The sequence below is a fragment of the Molothrus aeneus genome, chromosome 3 (genome assembly GCF_037042795.1).
Source record: "Molothrus aeneus isolate 106 chromosome 3, BPBGC_Maene_1.0, whole genome shotgun sequence".
In the NCBI taxonomy this organism is placed as follows: Eukaryota; Metazoa; Chordata; class Aves; order Passeriformes; family Icteridae; genus Molothrus; species Molothrus aeneus.
The window spans coordinates 78,835,942-78,849,880 of NC_089648.1; the positions used below are offsets into that span (position 1 = coordinate 78,835,942).

A 13,939-nucleotide genomic window follows, 5' to 3' on the forward strand; every position below is an offset into this window, starting at 1 on the left:
TCCCTTAGTCAGGACATCCTGGAGCTAACAAGCTGTAAGGATGAAGTAAATAAAGATATTGATGTATGTCTATGTACATGTTGCCACCTTGGCAAAAGATTCAAGGTCCATGGATCCTGTAGTTGGTCTGTCTTCATTATTATACTAAAAATCACTCATGAAAGTCAAAAAGACCTTGCCCATGTGAAGACCCTTCTCCTGAGTACGCACAGAAGCCAGCTGGGGTTATGTAGCTTGTATGGAAATTACAACCCAGCCATAAAGGAGGAGCTGCACTTGGGAGGTTACTGACACATCTTCTGTGTATAAACCACAGAAACATAAAATACTCTGAGTTGGAAGGAACCCATCGGAATTATCAAGTCCAGCTCCTGGTCATGCACAGTACAACCCCAAGAGTCACACCATGGGCCTGAGAGCATTGCCCAAACGCTTCTTGAACTCTGTTGGCCTTGGTGCTGACAACTTCCCTGAAGAGCCGGTTCCAGTGCCAACCACCCTCGGGGTGAAGAACCTTTTTCTAACATTCAGCCTCAACCTCCCGACTCAGCTTCATGCTGTTCCCTCAGGTCCTGTCACTGATCACCACAGAGAAGAAAGAGATCAGTGCCTGCCCCTCCTCTTTCCCACATGAGGAAGGTGTAACTGCATTGAGGCCTCTCCTCACTCTCTTCTCCAGACTAAAGACAAGTGACATCAGCCACTCCTCGCATTTCCACGGCTCAAGGCCCTTCACAACCTTCGTTGCCCTCCTTTGGACGTTCTCTAACAACTCAATGTCTTTCTTATATTGTGGTGCCCAAAACTGCCCGCAGGGCTCAAGGTGTGGTCCCTTTCCGCGGCGCTGCTTTCCAGCCTCTCGGTCCCTAGTCCGTCCGTATATCAGGCACCAATTGTTCACTACCCTTTCCCCCCTTATTTTCTGTCAGAAAGCACCCGGGGGGTGACTGCTGGTGGCTCTCCAGGGCGGTGCCATCCTCTGGGCTGCCCAGCGCTGCGCTCCGGCTCAGCCGGGCCGGCGGTGCCCGAAGCTCCCGGGCAGGGCAGTGCCCGTGCCGGCTGTTGCCGCCGCCCGCGGCGATGGGCGCGGCCTCAGCCGGGCGGGGCCGCCCCCGCGCGTCACGGCCCGGGCGGGCGGAGTGCAGTGGCGGAAGATGGCGGGCGCCGCCGGGCCCAGCTGAGCAGCGCTCGGGACCGCCGCCTCCTTCCGAGTCAGGCTCCTGCTGGGCCCGGGCAGCCGCCGCAGGGGCCGAGACCGCCCGGCCGTGGGGTGAGTGTTGGCGGAAAGGCGGCGGGTACGGGCCGGCCGCGGAAGGGCAGGGGAAGGGCACGGGCTGTGGGGGAGGCGGCGCTCCCGCTGCCAAACAAAGGGCGCGGCGGGGCCGCTCCGGCGGGGCCTCAGGGGAGCGCTGGGCGCGGGCAGTTCATGGCTGCCGTGGCTCCCGGGCCCGGTCTCCGTCCCCTCACGCTCCGGTCCCCTCAGTGCAGGGCTGCGGGTCGGGGGCGGCGGCGCGCCCGCTCCGGTCTGCGCTGGGCATCGCGGGGCTCCGGCGGTGCCGTGTGCGGGGCGGCCCGGGCTCGGTGTGCGGGTGTCGGGGGCACCGCCCCGTGGGTGAAGCGTTCCACAGGTGCCGCGGGCACGGCCGGGGGGCCCTGTCACCCCTGTCCTGGGGGTAGAGGAGACTCTTGTACGGTGTTTCTCTCTTGTTGACTTGGAAAGGTAGATAAGGGTTCGACTCGTCGGGAAAGTTTTTGGCATCTATTTTATAAGGTAAAGAGTAACAGAACGACTGAGGATGGGAGGGACCTCCCCAGGTCGTAGGGTCCACTCCTTCTCCTCGGATAGGGACAGCAAGAGTGGATCTCCCGGACCGTGCCCAGAGGGCTTTGGTGTGTCTGCAAGGAAGGAGATTTGGCAGCTTCTCCGAGCGACTTGTGCCAGTGCTGGGTCACTCTCTCAGTAACAAGTTCAGACAGAGACTCCTTTGAATGCAGAGAAGGGCAGCGAAGCTGGTGAAGGGTCTGGAGCACAAGTCCTATGAGGAGAGGCTGACGGAGTGCGGGGGGTGTTTAGCCTGGAAGAGAAGGAGGCTCGGGGGTGACCTTATTCCTCTCTACAACTACCCGCAAGGAGTTTGTAGCGAAGTGGGGATCAGCCTCTTCTCCCAGTTAACAAGTGATAGGACAAGAGAATGTAGCCTCAAGCTGTGTGGGAGGACGTTTGGCTTGGATATTAGGAAGAATTTCTTCTCAGAAAGAGTGGTTAGACATTGCGATGGACTGCCCAGGGAGATGCTGGAGTCACTGACCCTGGAGGTTTTTAAGGAATGACCGCTTAGTGCCCTGGCCTGTGACATAGTGGTGCTCAGCTGCAGGTTAGACTCAATGATTTCTCAGAGGTCTTTTCCAGCTTAATTGATTCTGTGTTTCAGTTTCTGCCCATTGCCTCAGGTCCTGCCACAGGGCATCACTGGAAGAGTAGCAAAATGTCTTAAAGGTTGTGGGGCTTTGCCACTTTGCATATATGCTTAAAAATTGGTTGGAAAAGTGATTTCCCCTCTGTAACTTTTGGTAAAGGATTAATGATGGAATATTGCAGTAATATGTCTTTTGCTGGAAAAGTGTTTGAATCATTACCTGATTCATTACCTGCCACTCCTACCCCCCATCAAATACTAAAGAAATGGACAGAAAAACAGAAGATCTTTTTCTGAGATCAGAACATGTAAGAAAACCCATCTTTTTGTCTACTGGATAGCCATCTATTTTTTGTTCTGTCACAGTGTTTATTTAAAATAAATTGGTTATTAAGAAATTAATATCTGTTTGAAATTCTATGTGACCACAGCTTATGAAATGGTGCCATATTAGTTTAAAGTTCTACATCACACCATTCACTCTTTTTAAGTGGAAACGTTCCAAAAGTTAGTTTTTTTTGTCATATAACTTGTGTCTGTGACTAACATACCCTTGATTTTATGATACAGAGAAACGTGTTGGCCGTATGAGAATGTATCAGATGACCTTGCAGACTTCCTTGTGCTTTTGTGTATTTTGTACAGGTTTTGACAATTGATTTGTGTTGGTTGGTATAATTTTAAGAAACCCCTTAATATTGGTAACTTTCTGTTTGCTTTCTTTATCTGATGTATTTAAAACCTGAAATAGTGATTTGTAGGACTGAGCACCTTGTGTTTTGTTTAGGAACTGAATTTTGTCTTACAATTCAGATGTTCTTAACAATATGTTACTGTTCATTGACCATATTTAAATTTTGTCTCAAAGATGGACGGATTTCTCTGATAAATCCTGTTGTCAACTACTTCACACATTATTTTAACTGATTTTTTTAACCAGAGTGGAATATGGGCATGTCTGATAGTTGCTGTCATCTGACAACCAGCCTTGCATGTTAAGTATAGATTTACATCTTTCCAGTCTTTTATATGTAATCTCCAGCCTCTTTTGTTTTATTAAAACTAACAAAAAATCCATCACTACAATATTTGGAAATGGTCATTGCTTTGAGTGCATAAGGTAGAAAAGAAGGCCTTGTGTATTATCAATTTCTCCTCCTTCTTGCTGTGTGCAGTTTTGATGATGACAATAGAGACCTCCTTTTATGCAATTTTTTTAGTTATATTAGTTTCAGGTTTCAAAAGAAGAATGTCTGTGTGTCTAGCTGTAGTTCCCTTTTTGTGTCTTTTGATATTTTAGAGTTACACAATTTTGTTCTTTGTGATAAAGTAACAAAAAATAAGGTAATTTATAAAAAATTCTTCTCACCTGGATAACAGAAATGTGGTTAAGAGAAGTAGAATAAATGCTCCCAGATAAATAGGGAAAGCAGAAATGCAGCATAAGGTCATTAGTCACACTGGAATTTCAGACACTGGAGAAGAAGTGTGGGTGTAGACTACTTACAGAAACTTAATTTGTTATTTTTCTCTGACTCTGGATACCAGAAATTCATATTTTTAGAGACTCATTTCAGCTGTTCTGGAAATTTCTTCTTTAAACAGAATCCTGATTGACTCAGTCCCAATAGAAAGAATATTTTTAAATATTTGCCACTTCATGTGATGCCTGACTTTTGATCTCTTGATGTTTAGGAAGTGTATCAATTTAGGAAGGGATTACAATAAATTATTGTTAAGGCTGGGCAATGCTTGTGTTAGTTGAGATTCTGTGTGCTGTAAGTAAAGGTGATGTTTCAGCATGTTTTTCATTTCTTTATGCCATCATAAAGCATAAAAATGTGTGAGAATATGAAACTGGATTATGTTAGTTTTTTATAATAAATTTAACGTGTACAATTCTTATGTTTCACCTTTTTAAAATCTAAATTTGAAAAGATGGCGTTTCCAGTTCTTAAGGGTGAAGTGCTGTGCATTTACACATTTGAGTTGTACGTGCTCAGATTTCAGCAGCATAGTAATTATTTCCTTTTATAGTTAGCTGAAAGATCTGCCATAGTGTTGCATGTTGGGAAGGTGGCTTTTGTGTCTGGAAAAGGAAGGAGGAATTAAAAAGTGGCAACAATTTTTTTCATTGTACAATGAAAAGTACGAATTTAACGTTATTACTATCTTGACTTTTTCGTGTTTTCAATAGATATTCTCAATAATGCTAGAGTTGTTAACCAGTTTTGGTATTTATTCATAAAAGATCACCGTTTGCACAATAAATAAAAACATGCAGAAGATCTATGTAAAAATTGTGATAGTTGGAAAATTTAGTGAGTAATATTTCTTATATAAGAAACTCATAAAAGGTTCTGAGAATACATAAAATACCTGCAGATTTGAGTTATCAGGACCTCTGCTATCAATACTGGTGCTGCTGAGAGAAACTATTTTTTTTTTAATTGACAAATTTTTGCAGTCTTTCCAAAACAGTGATAATGTATGTCTGCTTCAGCTCAGGATGCAAGAGCCTTACAAAAACAGGTTAATCCCTGTGCAAACATTGCCTTCACCTGAGCATTTGTGCACTTTATATGATTTTGTAGTTCTTGGTGTGTTGTTAGTTTTGTAAAATACCAGGATTTGCTGCCCCAAGGGCATAGTGAGATTTCCAAGCTTGAAAGTTTGGGTTGTGAATGAAGAGCAGGTTTTTGCACTGGAAATTAGCTCACTTAGGTGGGAGAGAAAAATAACAGCATGAATCCTTATTGGAAAAGGGATTGGTTTCCAAATAGAATCCTGGTTTTTTAACTGAAGTTTTTGTTATAGGTTGTGAAAATACTTCTGTGTCAAAGAAAGTAATTGTGTTAATTGAGCAATTAAGGACCATTTATGTATAGGATGATCTTGAATGATCCCGGTTTTGCACTCTATTTATGAAATTTGGCAGGGATTAAGTTCTCGTCCTTTAATTTGGTCAAGGGTAAGCCTTAGAGTTTTGTTTTTTTTTATTCCAGGGTTGTTTGAAAACTGTATGAAAATAAATTTCAGGAGCTTTTTTCATTAGAGGGACCAGAGTAGAATTACTTCTCTAGCCAGAGACTGTTCCTCAGAGTCTTGCTTCAGTTTTTATGATTACTTAAAATAAATCTGAAGCACTGGAAGAAATCACACTTTAGTGACTGGCACACCTATGAACTTTGAGTACAATGCCTGATTTTCATAACATAGTAACATACATTTTGTTTAATGAAAAGGTGGACTGTGACTGTATTCAGCTGATGTTGAGTTGCTGTCATGAGTGTATCATGAACAGACCCAGTCAGGCTTATTTCAGGCTTGTTCTTTGTTCTTGGTGGGGAAGAAATAAAGCAAAGTTTTCAAAAACCTTAATACCACCATTTTAAAATTTATCTTTGTTTCTGGAGTGATGAGGAGAGTTTTGTTTGTTTGGTGGTGGTTGTTGCCCCTAAACTGTGCTTTCCTAATGCCCTCCAGTGATGTTAATCTTTAGGATGCTCTAAGAAGCTTGCCTGAAAAAGGGCAAATAAAAGTATAAGGATATAAAGTATAAAATGCATAATTATAGCATCTGATCTTGTGAATCTTGTTTTTATAAAATAGACTGTTATTAATTCTAAGAAGGAGATCTTATGTGACAGTGAAGCATAGGAGACAAGAAATACTAATATTCGTGGACATGTTTCACTGGTACAGATCTTTTATGATTTATAAAATAATACTAACATGGAGTTTATAAACACATTTCTGGATGTGTTCATTGGCATCAGGTGTTTTGCTGTTAGTCAGAGGTTTAAGATATCTCTAAGGATTCAGCTCTGCATGGAGGCAGAAACTGCACTGTTGCCAGCTGGGATTTCTGAAGCAGGATGCTTATCTACAGTGCAGCAGGGCTGCCTCTGCTTTTAGGAAATATGCCCATAGGGAACATCAAGGGAAGAATCTTACTTTGAGGAAAAAGCAATGCTGAATACTTTCTTTCTTTTCACACTAGCTAAGAATTAATTGGTTAAGTTTTGATGGCAACTGCAGAGTATAAATCATTTGGTGAGAGATTTTTAGTCATGTTTTGATGTTCTTAATACAGTTCTTGATTTAGTATGTGGTATGGAAAATAGCATAGGGATTGATGGTACAGATACAGGAGAGAAGCTGGGAGATAGCAAAGGAAACACAAAAAATGCCTGTGGTGACAGTGGAGCTAGAAACAAGTCACGTTTCATTTATTTCTGTTGTTGTACGTAAAAAATAATGGGAGGAATACAGGTGCATGTGAATATCTAATGTCATTTTAGGTGCCTGAGAATATCTGAGACACCTGTAAGATTCTGCTGTAGTCTGTAAGGGAGGTGGGTTGTCCTGGACTGGCAGCTGGATGCCAGGCAAGATACCACATACTTTCCTGATATTTTTAGTGTCTGAAATGGCAGTAGGAGTCAATGTGTCCACACTAAATCAATAAAATTGCTGTTTCTTTTCAAACCTTTCGTATTTTGTGTGGATTAGTGGGTTTTCTGTTTTTAAGTTTGCCACCTCTCAATTGGCTCTTCCTCCTACTGAAAAAATGGAGACAAAAATACAGCACCACTGTTGTGCTGCTCACCCCCTTTGATGGTAATTTAACTGTAGGGTAAACGTGGCAGACCTTTTGTGTTCTTAGTTTATTTATAGCTTTCTTGTGGGACAGACTGGCTGCTTGGGCAGTGCCTAGGAAAACTGCTGCTGGGCTTTAAGTGTCAAATCTAGATTTTATTTTTTTTTAGGTGTGGGTTTTAAACAATGTCTGTAGTTTCTTTTGTCACTAGTCATTCATGTGCACCTGAATTTCATTCGCACGTACAGAGAGCTGCTGTCATCTTAACTGAGGTATTAACTGGCCTTATTTTGAACAAGGCATTTCTGTAAGTGGGTCATCTGATGGCTGCAGTGCTGTACGTGAGCTCAGGTAGTATCTAACATACCTTGACAACAGTGTGTATGACTATATATACTTAGATGGTAAAGGAGAAAGGATGGTGTTAGTGACTATGTAAGCAATTTAAAGTGGAGCTGGATTATTTGATTTAAATCTCCAAATCTAAACTAACTTCTCTGTGCTAAGTACAGTGAAGTTCTTGCTGGCTTCCTTTCATCTCTTTTTTTCCGCTTCAGTTGGAAGCACTGAAGAAAAATTCATTGTCTGCTTTGATTTGAGAATAAAAGTAAGAATAATTTTCTGGGAAACCACTAGTCTTTGGCTTCTCCCTGCAAGAGAATAGCCCAAGCTTTAGCTAACAGTAAACTGGAGATTTTCCTCTGCCGTTAAAAGAAAAAGCCAGAGGGCATGATCATGTCAGCCACTGGTGAGGAGAAGGGTGTGAAGGGATGGTGGAGTCTTTTATTTATCCCCATGACCTTTTCTGCATCCAGTGAAACTTAATTTTGACTCAGCTTCTGTCCCTTTGTATGTGTAAATTTGGCACAGTAGTGCTGGTGCTGTGAACTTACTGGGCACAGCTTTTTATGAAGTCTGAAATGGCTCTTAGTGGTCTGCCTTAAGAAAGAAAAACCTTTGCTGTCTTGCATATTAGAGCTTAAAAACATAATCACTTAACAGAAGCCATGTTATGTTTGACTCTTGAGTTAACAGCATGCCATCACATGCAGGCATGTCTGCATAAAGTTGGTGATAACTGATTTAGTAAATTTTGTTTCTCAGAGTTCCATATGACTGCAATTTAGATAGCATCACTGTATTTTGTAATGCTGATTAGTCTCAATGCTCTGCTTATACACATCAAGGATAAGGATTATAGATATAAAGTATGTAGCATATACAGATATTCCTATAATGTTGTATTTACTTATGTGCATTCCATTCAAAATATTTATTTAGACAACACATAACAGAATAATTTCTGTAATTTTCTAAGAACTAGAGGGAGTTAAGACTTTTCATGGAAAGGTAGTGCCTTTTAATGCACATCTCCAAAGTGTCTTGTTGAAGAGAATGGCAGGTGTTTGTACCCAGCCAATAACTTATTAGCATATGCAGTTCATGCTTTCTGATGTCAAATGTCATAGCTGTTACTTATGCTTTGCTGTTTTTTTTTTCCCTTTCCTGAAATACAGGTAAGCTTTGTTATCTGGAAGCCCTGCAAATAGTGTGTGAAGATGGCGAGTCTGATGAGCCAGAGTCTGTTGACCTACGTAGAAGAAGGAAATGTTCCTGCTCTGAAAGCACTTCTTGAGAAATGCAGGGATGTTGATGAGAGAAATGAGGTAAGATGATTTTTTAAAAGGTCAATTTCACATTGCAGCTTATTAGCTATAGAATGAATAATTAGTGAGATCATATTGGTTATTTAATATACAAATTTCAGTCTTGTTTTGAAGTGATTGCTTACTTTGCATAACCTGAACACTGCATGTTCAGTCTCTGACAGTGCCTCAAGCATCTTTCATAGTATTTGCTTTCTAGAGTGTTCTTCTGAGCTGGAAAATGCAGCTCTGTTGTGAATGGAGTTTATACCTGTATTTCTGTGGCTAAGAATTGTTTCTCAGTTCACACCTCCAACTGCATATGCCCTGTTCATGTTGTGGTGAAACCTGGTATGATGATAACCCTTGCCTCATAACATGGTTTTCAGTCAAGAGATATTTTGTTATACAATCCAAATAAGAGCATGTATTGCAACTTACATGAGCATATGCTCATCTAGGTGAAAAAATAGGTATCCAAGAGGTAAGTCTAGAGTTTACCAGGAGTACACAAAAGTTGTGATATGCAGTAGGGAGTTTATAGGACAGTTTTTCAGAATCTGTTATTTTGATAGGTGTTTCAAATCTGCATAAGATGGAAAGAATATTTTTTTGGAAAGAAATCCAATAGCGTATATTACTCAAACCCAAAAAGCATCATGCAAATGTGACAACAATGTACAGAATTTAGCCTTACTGTACTTGTTAGATCTGGTTTCAATTAAGACAGCTTTCTTTCATTGTTGGCACATTTGTTCATGCTGTGTGTGCACATATGCTGAGGTATTTCAGATGGGGGAATTTTTAAGTTTCAGAGCATACACATGAACCTCACCACCTGGCATTTAGCATATCTGAGAAGGGGAATGTCTGTTTCCTCTGCTGGCGACTCCTTTCAACAACATGGCCGAAATCAGACAGATCGTGTTGATATTATCAAGTGTTACCGCCTTCACCTTCTTTTCTAAATTTTTCTTCACTTATTGGTGGGACTAAATGTAGTCTTGGGTTTCATTAACTGCCTTTTTTGCAGAGATCATTTCCCCAGTACCTGTTGTTTTCAGTCTTCTTATCTGTTGCAGTGGAGAAGGTCATTTCTGCAGACAGAGGTGTGTGGTTTGCATCAGTTTCAAACCCCTTGCGGGCATGCTCTATATGTGTAATGATAGGAGCTTTGTTTAAATGGTAGCTCTTCCTTGGAATTCAGTGGCTTTGAGTGCTGTTCAGTTTCCAGTTTTGGACTTACCAAGACATCTTTTCTTCTTGGGTAAAAAGAAAATACCAAAAGGAGAATGCCTTTGGAGATCTAAAAAGATTGCTGGCAAGCTAAGGTTTGCTAATGCCAGGACCTCCCAGGCTGCAGTGACTTGTGACTCGGTAGGATCACCCACATTGTTACCGACCCTTTGTACCAACCCTTTTTATCTTGACTGTGGTCAGTTGCCAGAAAAGCTGGGATGTCCCAGTCAGTTGTGTATGGATAGTTTTATTGCATTAACACCATCAGTTTCAGTTAAGTGGGGCAAGTCTCAGCCTCTCTGCCTTTTCTCTGCACATCCTTCTGCTTGTGTGATTTTTTTCTCTCTCATACCAGACACATGAATTAGCAGCTAATGATAGGTGTTTGCTTTGTGTGATGCAGTTTGATCCTAACAGCCTCCACTTTCCCTTGATGTGCCTTTCTTTCTGCTCTTGGTACTGACGGAGCTTCTCCATGTTCAATTCTGAATCTTCTGTTCTCTCACGGACTGTGAGAGCGCTAACCTGTAAGGTGACACTACTAATTGATTTCTCCAAAAAGATGTAGGTGTGCTCCTTTATAATTTGGTTGTTCCAACACTTAGACAGAGCTGTGGTGTACAAATAGACCATACTTGATGTGTGTGTGAGAAATATGGGCTTTTAGTTGTTGTGGAGTGTCTAGACTCTTGGACAACTTTTGAGAATTAATCTGGAGGTCACGGATAGAATAATTATCTTTTGTTTCTGTGTTGTGAAATCTTTGTGATGGTTGCTAAAACCTTATAACATTAAGGGTCTTCTAACAAAAAGGGAAGGATATTTTCAGTACCCCTATAGAAAATTTTGCATGTGTCTCAGAAAACTAAAGCCAGTCTGCAGCTGTATGACACTTCTTACAGAAGGGAATAATTTTACCATCCACAGCCTCTTCTTATCCAGACATACTTTTATTCGGAATGTATTATGCTTTTGTGTTACCCACTTGTGGAAGACAATCAGAGTGATAACAAAAGTAACTGTTCAGAAGGAGGTGAGAAGAATGGTTAGGCTAAAATAGGGGGTTTTATTTGTTTTGCCAAAGCATTGCTTGGAAGGGATCCCTGGAGATTATCTAGTCCTGTGTCCTGAGGTGGGTTGGTTGGAGCCAGCTGGAATTGCCTGTGTCTGGTGCAGCCTCTCTTCACCAAGGTTCAGTGCAGTTCCCTCTGGACATCCCAGCCAGACACCTGTACTCAGTGCAGTGAGGTTCCTGTCTGCCCAGCCCCTCAGTGCCCTCTGCATAGCAGAGGTGAATCAGCCTCAGGTGCATCAGCCACTCCTCCCAACTTTGTCCAGGCTCTGAAGGTGCTGCGGATGCACTCTGTGCCATTGCCCCATCCTTCATGAAAGGGTTAAATAGGATCCCAGTATTGATTCCCTGCACTAGGGACTGGCCTCCAGCTGCACTTTGTACTGCTGATCCCAGTGCTCTGAGCCCAGCACTTGCAGCCAGTTTCAGTCCGCCTCACTGTCCATTTGTCTAGCTTGTACTTCATTAGTGCCCCTGGTTGTGGGAGACAGTGTTGAAATCCTTGCTAGGTATGGCATAAACAATGTCTCAGCTCTGCATCCACTGCCCAGTGATGTCGTCCCAGAAGGAAGAGGGGTCAGTCAGGATTTCTGAAATCACTTGGCATGTGTATTCCCAACTTATTAACTTGCATATCGTAAAGAGCAGAAGTTATGACTGTTTTCTCCTCCAAAGAGAGCTGTTCTTTGCTAAAAAGTAGCATTTTATTTTCTCTTGATTTTTTGAGCATTTTAATTCCTTTTTTTTAAATGACCAGACCTAAAACTACTTCTTGTTGAGACGAAAGATACTTTAGGATCTAAAAGCAATGGTGTCCTTTTAAATGTATACAATGTACAATTATAACAACATAAACTTACATGAGGGCATAATTTTTCCTTGTGAAAAATTACATCCTAAATATAATTACATAAGGAACAGCTGATGGGCCAGAAAGCCATTTTGAAAGAATCCATGCATTTCTGTGATTCTATGTGTGGAAAGAGCAGAAAGAATCATCAAGTATCTTTAGTAATCATATTGTTAATAGTTTCAGTTATGGAGATTAGTGATATTACTGTATTGTGATTCTGCATTCATTTTTATTCTTTCCAGGGAAATTGCTGGTATATAGCTCCTAACATGTAGCTTTTACATTATTAAGAAACTAGTTAATTTGGTTTTCTGTATGGTGCAGAGAAAATATAGAAGCAAGGTCAGGAAAAATTCTCGTATTTTTTTAAACTTGTAATTAATAAATTTACTGTAAAATTCAGCAAGTTTTACTTTTCAGCATACAGAGGAATTGTATCTCAGAAATTTGCTGACACAAAAGTAGGCTGATTGAAGGGTGACAGATTCTAACTGACTTTTAAAGTACTTCTGAAGGCAAATAAACCAGATTTTCTGTCTTTCATCTTCCCTGAGATGAGACTGTCTGCTAAGAACCCATGTTGCAGAGGACAGGAGTGATGTCTTTATTTTCTGTGCTGTGAGATAAAACTGGGGTATATAACCCGACTATTTTTTCCAGTGCTTTAGCAACTGTTCCTCTGAATCAGTGTGCATGTTTTAATGGCCATTGTGTTTCCAAAGGTAGATATATTTCTTTATTAATTTTTTTACAATGTGAATGAGTTACTCCAAGTTGTAGCGATGTAACATGTACTGAAGATGTCTTCAGTGGGGAAATCATTCAAAAAGGTAGATATTTAATAATGCAACTTTTTTCCTTTTAGTAGCCCTTTTTAATGTCTGAAATGTTTGGGTTTTTTTCTGTTTGTTTTTTAAAGCCCTATGGGACAGGATTTAATACCATATTCTCCATTTTTATCGCAAGTATGCAGTGTGGTTTCAACACCACTCCTTCTTACTACTTCTCAGTGGTAATTAAAAATGGGAACAATGTTGCTCTGTAGTTTCTGGGTTTTTATTGTGTGGTTATATGTGTCATTGTCATAATTTCCCAGTGCATCTATTTTCCTGTCACTTTGATTTCAGAATGGCCAGACTCCACTTATGTTGGCTGCTGAGCAAGGCAATTTAGAAATTGTCCAGGAGCTTCTCAAGAAGGGAGCTAATTGCAACTTGGAAGATGCAGTAAGTATTAGTGTTTTATGTGATGGCACCTAACAGTGGAAGAAGAAGAAATTTCAAGGAGCAGGAAAGGAGTGGGAATTTAGGTTAGTGTTGAGCTCAGGAGGGAATAAAGCAGGTGGAAAATGATGACACATAAGAGAAACTTTATACAAAATTGCTTAACTCATGTATTTCTCTGAGCCCTCATGAAGAGTAGGGATATTCCTCAGATGTTTAAAACATCTTAATCTCTGCTGAATTTGCTGGTGTGTCTTCTGGGAAATCAGAATGGAGAAATACAGCATCAAAGATGAGGTTCAAGTATTTTGTTCGTCTCAGTGTTGTTGAGGTATGTCAGTGGGTTGAATTTTTCTTTATTTGTTTGGGGGTTTTTAATTTGGTTTTGGTGTTTTTACAGCAAAAACCTAGAGAGAATTTAGGTTAAAGGATTATTTCAGAACAGTGGCAGAGAGAGGTTTCACATTTATGAATTGTCTTTGTGCCTCAGCAAGAGGTTGACTCCAGATGAAAGATGCTCAAAAGGGGTGAATAGAACAGAGATATTGTTAGAAAGTTTTGAAAGCTCCAGTGAAGTCCAGTATAGTCCAGTGAAGAGTGATAACCAGGGAAAGGATATCACTTGTTTTTTTTACTTCTGCACTTAGTTTAAGTGTAGCAACATGGATATCCTGGAAAGGTCTTCTGTGGAATCTGTCACCTAAAAAATCCAAACCAACCAAAACCTACCAACCAACCAAGTCTCTATTGTTATTGGACATTTTATTACAGTTGCTGTAAATGCTACAATTTCTATACTTCTAGGAAGGGCACCTACCTTATAAACTGTTACTATATTTTATAAGTATAGCATATAAAAAATCACTCCACACCTGGATGAGCTTTG

The 13,939-nt window shown here is 40.9% G+C and overlaps 1 protein-coding gene across 3 annotated transcripts in view; it reads left to right on the forward strand.

The window, feature by feature from the left end:
• The first annotated feature begins 1,149 nt into the window (after nucleotides 1-1,149).
• KIDINS220 (kinase D interacting substrate 220) overlaps nucleotides 1,150-13,939 on the forward strand; it is a 75,766-nt gene continuing 62,976 nt past the window's right edge. For all 3 annotated transcript variants that reach the window (XM_066547238.1, XM_066547240.1, XM_066547241.1), the window contains exons 1-3: nucleotides 1,150-1,270; nucleotides 8,538-8,687; nucleotides 12,958-13,056. In XM_066547238.1, coding sequence (XP_066403335.1) covers nucleotides 8,580-8,687; nucleotides 12,958-13,056 — 207 coding nt within the window. In that variant the 5' untranslated portion in view covers nucleotides 1,150-1,270; nucleotides 8,538-8,579. The remainder of the gene's footprint in view (nucleotides 1,271-8,537; nucleotides 8,688-12,957; nucleotides 13,057-13,939) is intronic.